The sequence below is a fragment of the Poecilia reticulata genome, chromosome 20, assembly GCF_904066995.2.
Source record: "Poecilia reticulata chromosome 20, P_reticulata-male-v2, whole genome shotgun sequence".
In the NCBI taxonomy this organism is placed as follows: Eukaryota; Metazoa; Chordata; class Actinopteri; order Cyprinodontiformes; family Poeciliidae; genus Poecilia; species Poecilia reticulata.
Window position 1 is genome coordinate 21980477 of NC_088849.1, and position 12445 is coordinate 21992921.

The 12445-nt window shown below is 37.2% G+C and overlaps 1 protein-coding gene across 3 annotated transcripts in view; it reads left to right on the forward strand.

Annotated features, from left to right (window-relative positions):
* The window catches only part of map3k15 (mitogen-activated protein kinase kinase kinase 15), a 35740-nt gene that overhangs the window by 2447 nt on the left and 20848 nt on the right, over positions 1-12445 (forward strand). For 2 of the 3 annotated variants that reach the window (XM_008396466.3, XM_008396464.3), the window contains exons 2-10: positions 3251-3390; positions 3567-3590; positions 3845-3922; positions 5568-5761; positions 9160-9328; positions 9444-9550; positions 10168-10338; positions 10420-10532; positions 11596-11755. In XM_008396466.3, coding sequence (XP_008394688.1) covers positions 3251-3390; positions 3567-3590; positions 3845-3922; positions 5568-5761; positions 9160-9328; positions 9444-9550; positions 10168-10338; positions 10420-10532; positions 11596-11755 — 1156 coding nt within the window. The remainder of the gene's footprint in view (positions 1-3250; positions 3391-3566; positions 3591-3844; positions 3923-5567; positions 5762-9159; positions 9329-9443; positions 9551-10167; positions 10339-10419; positions 10533-11595; positions 11756-12445) is intronic. The other variant, XM_008396465.3, reaches the window with a different exon arrangement.

Genomic DNA, 12445 nt, shown 5'->3' on the forward strand with positions numbered 1-12445 from the left:
CAGTTACAAGGTTTAGTTACACAGGCCCCCAGAACTGATAGTAAGATGATAAATGTCCATGGGATAAGCTAAAAAAAAAAAAATCAGGATCATGTGGCGATTTAAAGGTGACGTATTGTGCGTCCTTGAACAGGCTAGGATGGATCTATAATTTATACAAAATATATTCATTACATTTTTGCACAAAAATCATTCTTAGACAGTGAGATTTTAGCCTGGTCAGTTTTGCATTTTTTGTTTACGTCCGCACACAAAAATGGCTGCAAACAGATGCTCAATTATACAACCGTACCTCTTCGATAAGCAGAAGTAGAGCCGTCTGCACAACCAATAAGAATGCAGCAAGTGGTTTCTGAATAGTAAGTGAACAACCAAACATTTGTTTTTTTCCAGCAGCCATTGTACAGGAAAAACAGCAGTAAAACCAGCTGATCAAATGTTCTGGAGCTCAAATTTGGTTGCTAGGTAACGGGCTGAGCTTTGCTGGGGTTGCTAGGTAACTGGACAGTGCCTGTCAAATGTGACTTTACAATTGGGATTCTTTTGAAACGGCTCATTTTCCAGACACCATAAAGCATTAACTTAGCTGAGTCGCAAATGGAAGTACAAAAACGTGCAAAATGTGAATTTTTCGTAACAGATCCCTTTAAGGGAGACAAAGATGGGAAAAGATGAGTCTTCCCCCCTGGTGGATTCTGACCTGTCAGAGCACGTTAACGTAGACATGATTAACCGCCTGAACAATGCTTCTGTTGAATTTCTTAATAAGCAGCAACAGAAAGCCAGGAAACGTTTATCCTGCTGTATATCTGTGGATCTTGGCTGAACTCGGTGTTTGATTACGAATCTTCAGCCAAGGAGACAGTATCTTGGGTAAGCCCTTCTTTGATGAAGAGAAGGAAAACTGCAAGGGAACGATGCAAAACAGGGAAGGACGTTTTTAATTTTAAAATTTCAGGTGGTCCATCGCATATTCACAGTTCATTCGCAGAGTTTTCTGTAGAATTTTTTTGAAATTATTTGTCAAATATTTGCAGCTTTCATCATAGAAAAGATCTAAAATATTGGAAAGTACAGTTGACACGCTATTGGGTGGCGTTTTCAAATCAGCCAATCCAGGAGCAACATTTATATTACAGAGAGAGAAGCTGTGCAGAACTCAGAGATAATCTCCAAATATAAAAATCAATGGAAAAAACTGGACAGCTATTGTAACAAAGATTTGTTTGTTGCAATGCCAATAAATATGTTTTTATTGATTAGTAAAATCACAAATAATTTATGATACATGCTTTTAATGAACGCTTTACGTTTACTTTAAGTGTGGAAGTCGTTGGCAGACTGTTCTTATTAATTTTGCCTGTACATGAAAGCGTTTCTGCATGTTTGTTCTTGTTCTCTTCACTCATGCTGATATAGCGTTTCATTCATTTGGATCGCTGCCAGGACTTGTGGTTTTCATGATTTCCTGGAATCTGGAGCAGCCACCTGCTCCAGGAAGGAATCTGCTCATATCTTCACTAAAAAATACACACTGTTTGTTTTTACAGACACAGAAAACCAAGAGTTCCCAAGGCTGTTGATTAAGTAATCAGAAAAAGACGTATCCATTTGTGCTTTAATATGACTTTAGTGGGAAATTAACGGCCTGGTGCACTTGCTCTTCACCTGTATCACAACTTCTAAATAGGAAAAAAGAAGAGTTTTAGTAGTTTTTCTAGCCAGAGTTAACACTGCCAATAAAATACCTTACAGAACAGAACATGAGAAGAATTTCCAAAATACTTAAAGTTAATCATTCTACAGTAAGAAATATTATTCAAGAAAAACAAGACAGTTGTGAATCATTCCAGTTATAACAGGGTTTCTGCAGGTTACGCCAATTGAAATTTAAGACTTTTTAAGACCTGTTAAAGACTATTATGAATGACATTTAAGACTCTCCACAGAAAAAATGTAAACTTTCAACCAGCCAACTGGCGATAAATTTACCCATGACGGACGCAAAAAAGCTAGCTAGTTAGCTAGCCAGACAGCAAGGATATGTTAGCAGTGAGTTAGCGGTAGCCTCAACTCTCAATATAGATATCTGAGTGCGACTCAGACTTTTGCATGACAGAAAAGTTCCGCGAGAAAAGCATAATATACGTTATTCATAGGTCCCAATTTAAGACCTATAAATAGCGTATTTAAGTCTAACTTGATTTTTTAAAACAAATTCAAGAAATTTCATGGCCTTCATTTTAGAGGCATTAATTTAAGACTTTTTAAGGATGCGTGGACAAGTTCAGCTAAGACCATGTAACAATCAGAGAATGCAAAAACACTCAGACTGACTTATGTTAGCATGCTAACTGTTGAATGTCATGCTAGCTCAGCAAAAAAAAGTTCTATATATATCTTTGATAGGCAGAAGTCGAGCCTCCTGCACAGCCAACAAGGATGCTCACTGGATGGCAAGTCTATTGAATTGCCATCCAGTGGCACTTGTCTTTTCCAGCAGCCTTTGTACACTGCAAAAAACACCAAATTTTACGAAGTATTTTTGGTACAGATTTAAATGAAAATATCTCAGTACACTTGAAATTATACAGAACTGAGTTATAAGTAACTTTTCAGCAGGATTTGGGTGCTTATTTGAAGTCAATAATTCCTTAATATTAATAAAAAAACTTCTTGTTTCATTGGCAGATTATTTCACTTATAACATGGGAAAATGTCTTGTTAAAAGTAAAATAATCTGCCAATGGAACTAGTATGTTGTCATCAACGTCAAGGAATTATTGACTTGAACTCCTAAATCCTGCTGAAAAGTTACTTGTAAGTTAGTTTTGTCTTATTTCCAGTTCACAAAGATATTTGCAGAAGAAACTAGACCAAAACTACTTGGTAGGATTTTGTGTTTTTGCAGTGTACAGTGCATACAGCGTTAAAACCAGCCAATGAAATGTTCTGGAATCTCAGCTGGGGTTGCTATGTAACGGGCTTGGCTTGGGTTGCTAGGTAACGGCGCAGTGCCGGCAGGTTTTGGGTTTTGAAACGGCTCATTTTTCCAGACACCAAAAAACATGAACTTATTGCCAATAAGCAGCTATGTGGTTTGTTAAAGCGCCCGAATGGAAGTATAAAAACACTCAAGTTGTGAATTTAATCTGGGATCTTACTCAGACCTATTTTGGTCGCACGTTGTTGAGTTGCTAAAAAGAAATTACATTTCCTCTTGTAATCACCTGCTGCCGGCTCGTTCCAGACATCGCCGTCGTGGACATGAGCGACGTGTTTCGGCAGCCGTCGCTGTTTTACCACCTGGGCGTGAGGGAAAGCTTCGACATGGCCAACAACGTCATCCTGTACCACGACACCGACCCGGACACGGCCCAGTCGCTGAAGGTACGCGTGCACAACACTCGGTGTAACCAGAGTGCATGAATGCCATTCCGTCACAGCGCCTCAGAACAAAGTGATCCAGGAAGTTATTTCCAGATCTGTGTGTGTGCTGCACAGAAAGTTCTCCTTAGAACCTCCATGCTCTGAAATACACTCACTCTTTGTTGTGTTTTTTGCAGGACATGGTTGCACAGAAAAACACAGTAAGTTTCTGCATGTTTATGTGATTTATGTGCACACAGCGTTTCCAGGAAAAGCATCCATGACATGTACAGTCAGTCCTCTGGTGCTGAAATGCATTCAGGAATGCACGTCCACAAGCTTTTCCTTCGTGGAACTGCGCTTCTCTTTCTCACTACATACAGCCGAACAGAGTCCTGACAGCTTGTTAGCAGCAGGTTTTACCAGAAGTCGGTGCTTATTGTACTGTGTTTCTCTGCTTGCCTGTATGGAGTAGGCCAGTCGTCCTCCAGCATTAGGCTTCCCTTGGATTCAGCTGCCTCCAGAATACCGAGGCTCTGGACTGAGAAATAAAGTACGTAACCTGCCTGCAGCAAAGCATGCAGAGAGAGTTCCTCAAAACAGCAAACTACTAACAAATGAAGGCCTCGACGATCCAGAGAGGAATGTCAGTAGCTGCATTTATATTGACCCGATTGCGCAAATTGGAATTACAAAAGTAAATTCGTGTAATGGAAACATGACAATTAAAAAACAAACTAAATTTTATTGCTAAAAAATTTTAGGGCTAGAATGAGGTGGATGAGTGTATTTAACAAAACTACAATAGAAATACTTTTTTTGTATCACACAAGTCATGTGATCAAGTACCCGTTTGTTACTACTGGCGGAAACTACAAAGAAGACGACAACAGGAAGTGGTTGGAGGATGATGGCACAGCATATTTTTTTTAAAGATTTATTGCGTGAACAAACTTATTCACATATGATTTTACTTGCAGTTACATTCTGTAGCTTTAATGTCAGAATCCAAGAGGTTGCCATGTGGGATACCACAGGGCTCCATTTTTGGACCTCTTATTTTTCTTTTATTTAAGTTCCCCCTACGCCAGACAGTCAGGCAGTTCCAAGACATGTATTTTTATTTCTATGCTGATGATATTCAGATCTACTGTTCTGTTAAGCCAACTGAAAATCTAAAAGTGTCCTCCATGAAGAACTGTGTCCAGCATATCAAACGGGGACATTTTTTTGGAGCTGTCAAATGGCTCAAATCAAACAATTTCTAGGTGCGATTCTCTCAAAACTGCATGTTGTGTGTTTGTAAAAGAAAGATCTTAACAGTAAAAACCATCATATCATTCCAGTTTTAATTTCTTTACATTGGCTACCATTTCAATAATTTTTAATCGTTTCTTTTAAAGCCTGTTGCCAACCCTTTAGAACGATATGTTACCTCCATCTTGGCTCTGTTGTGACTCTGTTCATTCTTTTAAGAAGCATCTAAAGACCAATTTTCTCAGAGTGGCTTTTAATCAGTTTTATTCTCTTTTTATGTTTTATTTTCCTGTGATGTTTTGTGTTTCTGTGGTTCTAACCCCCATAACGCTTTTGCATGTTTATTGAGGAACTCTGATCTGAAAGGGGCTTTATCACCCGACTGTCCGTTTCTGTGTAGAACATTGTTGGAACTCCTTCTTTTCTTAGCCAATAGTGTTCAACATGAGCTGATTTATGGCTCCATGTCCAGACATGCAGCGACGTGTTACATACGTTCAGAAATGTCCAGGATAAATTTGGTTTGCCAGTTCAGGCAGCTGATGAAGATCCACTCTGCTTAGTTTGTTTATTTGGCAGATAAAAATGAAAATTGTAAATAGTTTTTGCAATTATAATCAAGTACAAAAATATAAAAAATGTTGTGGTTTGATGTCCAGAAGTTTGAACACCGCTGCTTTAGCGTGGTGCTCGTTAAAATGAGGGTTTGTTTGGGTTTTTCAGAGCCAACCTGCTGATGATGTCATGATGTTTCTCTGATCCCCGTCATTAATTACCCTCTAATCTCCCCTCCCTCTATTGTTCCTCCACCTGGGAGTCCCTTCACACCTGCCCTCTGTGTGTTTACCTGCACTGTAACTCTATTACATCTGCATTTGCAGGTTTTTGAAAGTCTGTAATTTCCTTGTTATCTTTCAAACATCCGCCCTCTCTTCCTCCAGGCTTCCAGCGGTAATTACTACTTCATCCCGTACATTGTGACTCCTAACCATGAGTATATGTGCTGCGAGAGCGATGCACAGCGCAGGGCTAGCGAGTACATGCAGCCCAGCTGGGACAACTTGTTGGGGCCGCTGTGCGTCCCCTTGACTGACCGCTTCACCAGCCTCCTGAAGGACATCCATGTGACATCATGGTGAGACAGGAACAAAAACACTTCTCTCCTACAATTATAATAAACATCTGCACTCAAAAGATATATTTATGTAGTGATTTTGCACAAATAAAATGGTAACAGAGGCCAGAATTCACAATATCGATGCTAGAAAGTACCTGTGTGGCACATTTGAAACTGATGTTCACAAATCTTCTCAAACCAGTTGGACTGAGTTTGATTTCTTTTGCTGAGGAAGAACAAATATTTCAGTCAAAAACTGAACACACATTATCCTAAAAGCAATTAACTTTAAAAGAACACGTAACAGTTTATTTCAAAACAATATTTCATCACAAAAAGCCCAACTTAGGCATTTTTATTGATATTGCATCAGAAAAAGTTAAACGGCATGAATTCATATTGTCTGCTGCTGCAATAAAGGTAAACAATGATGCTAACTAGCCATTAGCTGTAGCCCACGGGTGTCAAACTCATTTTTAATTTGTGCCCCATTAAGATCATGAATGTCCTGAAAGGGTCAGTTGTGGCAGAATCTACCGATAAAATTAACTATCTGTTAAAATTTTGTCATTTTCTCTATGTTTAATTAGTACTTCTTAAAATGTAGCAATAACATTTAACATATTTTCACATTGGTGTAATTTGGCCCTACACAAATGAAAACTGAATTGATTTGACTGGTAAAATAACATTTAAGTGCAAAACCGTTATCTTAAAGTTCAATGTATGGCAGAGGGCCACATGAATAGTTATAGTGTGCCGGATTTGGCCCACGGGCCTGGAGTTTGGCATCTGTACTTTAGCCTGTGGGAACAGCCTATTTGTTGTTATTCAAAGGTGCTAAGACAGTTTTATACATTAGGTAAAAGCAGTGGTGGGAAGTAACGAAGTACAAGTACGTCGTTACTGTACTTAAGTACAATTTTCGTGTATCTGTACTTTACTTAAGTAGATTTAATAATGGATACTTTCTACTTTTACTCCACTACATTTTACAGTAAGTATCTGTACTTTCTACTTCACTACATTTCTACAAAACTGTCGCGTTACTCGTTACATCCAAGTCACATTGTGTTTTTTTTTTTCCGTTAAAATGTGAAGTTCAGGGACTTAAGGTGGCGCCGTAAAATCCGAGCAATAATGTGACTTACGTGTCTGTTGTCACCCATCGGCTCCACCTTTACTCACACGCGGAGCTCCAAGACAAGACATCCTCTGAGCGTCAGTAATGTAATAGTACGGAAGCGCTGCATAAATCATAAGATATGGCGACATGTAAAATCAGCAGCGCTTTGCTTTCACAGTCGGTGGGGACTTCGTCCAATTTTTAACGTCACTTGGAAGGAAAGCTTAAAGAAAGGTAAGATCTGTGGACGTGATGCTAGCAAAGCTAGCTGTATTGACTGAGACACATGTTGCATCTGCGATGGCTGACATGTCGCAGATAGGGGACAACGCTGTGACCAAAGTGCAATATAGTAATATGAAATTCAGGAAAGATCCGATTCTTCTGGACGGATCTTGACTAAGTCCTATAGTACTGAAGCCTCAGTGAGAGCCGTTCTTTGTTCTTGTAATGCTCTGCGTACACTGCAGTAGCTATTTTATTTCATTAAAATATTTTTATATTTAATTGGTGAATAAATAAAACAAGAACATAAGAACACAGAGCATGCTCATTGCTCTTTGTTTTCGTCACCTGTCATGGTGGCAGACTTTGCAGCAGGAGGGAGGATGAGAACAGTCACGGTGCTCCTCCTGTTTGGTTACTTGTTGCTTATTGGGCCTTGGACAGTGTTCATAGTTGAGCGTTGTTAATTGCTATGTTTAATGGTGCAGACAATTATTATTTCTGACATTGGCAATATGGGCAACCGCACAGGGCGTTATTTTTTTAGGGATGGCAGGAGACCTCTGTGTATTGTGGCACAGAGATGAAAGCAAAACAGAATGAAGAAGAGTTTGAATTGATACTGGTTAAATTTATTTCAGCTCTAAGTATTTAATATCTAGGTGGGAAAGTGAATCTTTCAGATCAATTTGAGAAGCAGTTTTGATAGGTGCACTAAATTTTATTGTCATGTAGTACGGGGTGCTGGTTTTGATTTGGTCTTGGGTTCAGTGGTCCAGACTACAACTCTGCTACGTGACTCCTTGGTTCCATGTCCTCCTCTGCCAGTTGGATTTCTTTCAAAAAAAAAAAGTGAAGTGCATGTTATGTTAGGACAGGAGACGAGATGTTTCCATCCCTAAAATTATGATGCATAGAATCATATATCTAAGTCTAAACTATGTTACAGAATAAACGCAATAAAAACATGCTTTATCTGTGGCATATGATCATATGATCATATGATCGGTTCACTTAATGATATTAGTGATTAGGCAATGCATTAGCAAGTACTTTTACTTTTAATACTTAAGTATTTTTAAAAACCAGTACTTTTTTACTTTTACTTAAGTAAAATGTTAATGTGGTACTTTGACTTTTACTTGAGTACATTTTTGTCTGTGTATTTGTACTTTTACTTAAGTACATTTTTTGAGTACTTCCTCCACCACTGGGTAAAAGTAACAAATTATAACTTCTCAAATAAATCCTACTTCCAAAAATCTGAAATGTGCCTTTACATTTTTGTTTATTTTTACACTTTGTGTATTATGTGGTAAAAACAACTACAATGGCTGGTTTTCTGCCTTTAAACAAAATGAGCCATCATTGTTGAGAACCAGTCCCTATGGTCATAATGGGTGTTTTTTGTTTACATGTTTAATTTTGATTTTATTGCCACCTACTGGTACCTTTAGGGAATGTCTGTGTTCTTGTCTGAACAGACGTTTATTTCAAAGAAGAAAGCATTTAAGATAGTTAACCCCTGTATTCGCAGGAGTTAACAGCCAAAAGTGCCCATGAGCAGCTAAACTCTATGAATGCGTTAGACATACTCTAAAAACTGTCCATTTTAATAGTTCAAACACCAAATATACGTCAATATGTATCGTGTTACCGTCTTCTCTCTACCGCAGAATCTAAACTAAGATCAACGTCTTTCTTATCCGTCACTCTTCGGAGTTCAGCCAATCAGCACCAAGCTAAAAGATACGGCGCTCCTGGATTGGCTGCTTTGCAAACGCCAGCCAATAGCGTGTCAAGTAGCATTATAGCTAGGTATTTCGAATGTTTTAGATATGCTCGACAAAAACAAAATTAAACAGGCGCATTTTCCACAAATAATTTGGACTTACCTTCTAAAGCAAAACCTACAAATACTGAACCGGGAATAGGCGACGGTCCACTGTGATAAACAGTTGAAGTTTTCGCTTCCCATTTCAATTGAAGCGAAATTTATCCGCCATTTTTAACTTTACAGAATTTTCACTCGCTCCAATTTCAACCCATTCGTCATCTTTTTCAGCGCCTCTTTTAAGGACACCTTGCTGAATGACATCAGGAAGGCCAGGGAGAAGTACCAGGGAGAGGAGCTGGCCAAGGAGCTGGCCCGAATCAAGCTCAGGATGGACAACACTGAGGTCCTAACGCAGGACATCGTCATGAACCTGCTGTTTTCCTACAGAGACATACAGGTACTCAAATGACGATTTTTAAAAAAATCCTCTATGAAAATAAATTGTTGTGTCGTATTTATTTTGGGAAAAATTTTTTCTACCTGTTTATGTTTGTGTTAAACCTGATAAACAGGATTATGATGCTATGGTGAAGCTTGTGGAGACTCTAGAGACGCTGCCTACGTGTGATCTGGCAACCCAACCGATGATCCAGTTCCACTACGCCTTTGCTCTCAATAGGTAAACAATACCCATGTTATGCTTTTCTTTTGTGACAAAATAATGAAAACTTTAATAAAACACATTTTAGTATTGTCTGTAAGCAGTACTTCTGTTTTAGTTTGGTTTCTTGGAGCATTAAAGGCCAGACTGGGATGCAGAAAATTCAAGCTTTCTATACAATCTGGAGAAGTTTTGATTTGTTTTGCAGTTCTTAAAAATACAGAAGAGGACTAGTGCCTCAGAAAAAAGCAAACTTTTTTAAATCAGAATTTTTTTTTTAATTTTAATCTCAGAATTCTGACTCATTTTTATTGTATTATCTATGGTTATTGTCACGTCTTCCTATTTTTTTTCCATTTGCCACTTTGCTGATGACACTGGTAAATTTCCAGTAAAGGATAAATTGTTTTTTAAACTGGTTACCTAGTGATTTTTTTATGTTTTTTTTATCCCATTATTTAAAACTTAACTCCAACAAGTGATCCATTTATTAACCTTCCATAATATTAATCTACTTACAAACCAATGGCTATAACACACTCCAAATTATAAATTGGAGTTTTATTGAAAGTAACCGTAACTTTCAGGAATCTCGCCTGATCAGGCTTTATATTTAAGTGTGTGAATGTTTGCAGGAGGAACAGTCCCAGGGACCGGGAGCAGGCTCTCAGAGTGATGCTCCAGGTGCTGCAGACGAGCGAACATCCCGCCCCGGACATGTTCTGCCTCTGTGGTCGGATCTACAAGGACATTTTCCTCGACTCGGACTGCAAAGACACAGTAAACAGAGATAATGCCATACAGTGGTGAGAAGAGACTCATTTTAAAAGTGGTTCTCTTTTCTTTATTAGAGTCAGTTTATACGTTTTGTTTTGTTTGGTCTGCAGGTACAGGAAGGGCTTTGAGCTGCAGCCCACTCTCTACTCTGGCATTAACCTGGCCGTCCTCCTCATCGTCGCTGGCCAGCAGTTTGAGAGCTCCATCGAACTGAGGAAAATAGGTGACATGAAACCTCTCATTTATTTCCTAGAGTCACAGGATCTGTTGATTTTAAGCATCCAGGTTTTTTTAAAAGCTGTTTGTCTTTGATGGCAGTTTTTTTTATTTGTGTGGATGTTCTGCTGCGTTTAAAATTGGTTGTTAGACTCTTTACGTTTTTGGATGCAAAAGACAGTCGCCTATAAGATGATTTTCAGTAATTTTACAATTATCTTATTTCAGTTACATAAATGTGGTGAATGTCAGGAATGTTATTTACCAACAGAAAGTCACAGTTATTTTAGTCATAATCTGTCATATTTTAAAATAGTCAACTGCTCCAAATACGGAACCAAGATAAAAAACAAAAGTAGAACAGTTGTCTTTATATTTTTACAATTAAATTACATTATTAGAGTAAAAATAACTCTAAGATTATCTCCACAATTAGTCATAAATATAAAGAAAAAGGACAATTTAAATTTATTCATGTTCTTTCTATTTAAATATGTTGTTTTACCATTTGAAACAATAAATATATTTTACAACTGGTTTGGCTTTAATAGCTTTAAAATGTGTGTATTTGAACTTATCATTTTCTCTAAAGCAATAAAATATGTAATTAAAATATTCTTCTTATAGCATTTCTACGTAAGGGCAAATCAATTAACAATCTGGTTACTCAAGTTTAAGTTTAGCGTCAAATTTGTGTATTTAAAAATGTATCTTTTACTTGTTTTAGAAAAAAATATATAATTTAAATATTTTTAAAATATCTATTTTTCTACCATTTCCACTTAAGGCCAAATTAGTCAGTTTTAATTGTATAACAAACTGGTTAACCAAAGTTAGGTGAAGCACAAATTTCTCTTTTAGAGATTCATATATAACTCAATCTTAATTATTAATGTAAAATTCTTAAAAAGTGTCATTTGTTTTGATTTTCTTGTGTTTCATAAATAGAGCTGTCAGGGTGAAAGTGATCAGCTTGAAAACATTTAATTTGGGCTAAATCAAAGCTGTGTTGTAGTGTCTTCTTCTCAGCAGATTAGTGGTTTTATTAACTGTTTATTTTTGTTTTTTAGGTGTGAGATTAAACAGCCTGCTGGGGCGTAAAGGTTCCCTGGAGAAAATGAACAACTACTGGGACGTGGGCCAGTTCTTCACCGTTAGCATGCTAGCTAGCGATATTCCCAAAGCGACTCAAGCGGCTGAGAAGCTGTTCAAACTGAAGCCACCGATCTGGTAGAGCCTCACATTACAGTAGAAACACTTAATCTGGTTTCCATTTTCTATATTCAGTTTCCTCGTGTACAAACATTTCTGGTCGCAAGTTTGGTGAGGAGGAAAATAGTCAGGAAAATGCTAACGGTATCAAAGTATTTTAAGCTAACATCAACGGTGGGAGTTTTTGGAAAAAATTTTTGTGAATCTTCAACAAACTTTTTAAAACTAAAAACTCGGAAGTGGTTTAGTTAAATAGCTACAGCAGTTATATAGCAGTTACTATATTAAACTGCTATATTTTTTTTAAAGTAGTAAAAGTAGTAGTATATTTTTTATGAAGTATAAATATACTACTTTATGAAGTAGTATATTTTTATTGAAGTAGTAAATAAATTCTGAAAGTAGCAAATAAAACAGTGTTGACTGTGTTTAGGGCCATTGTAGATAGAAAAACCAGCAGGAAAAGATTTCTGCCAAAAAGCTTGGAAATTTTAAGATTAATCTCAGAACCTTTCTTTAAAAAAACAGACAATTCTGAGCTCCAAACATTGAAAATTTACTAGAAAAAAATAAAACAAAAAAACTCTCAGAAATTTTCTAGAAAAACAAGGACATTTCTGAGCTCCAAAAGTTAAAAATTTGAGAGAAAAAAACTCAGAAATTTTAAAATTAATCTCAGAAATCTTTAAGAAAAAACATGGAAATAAA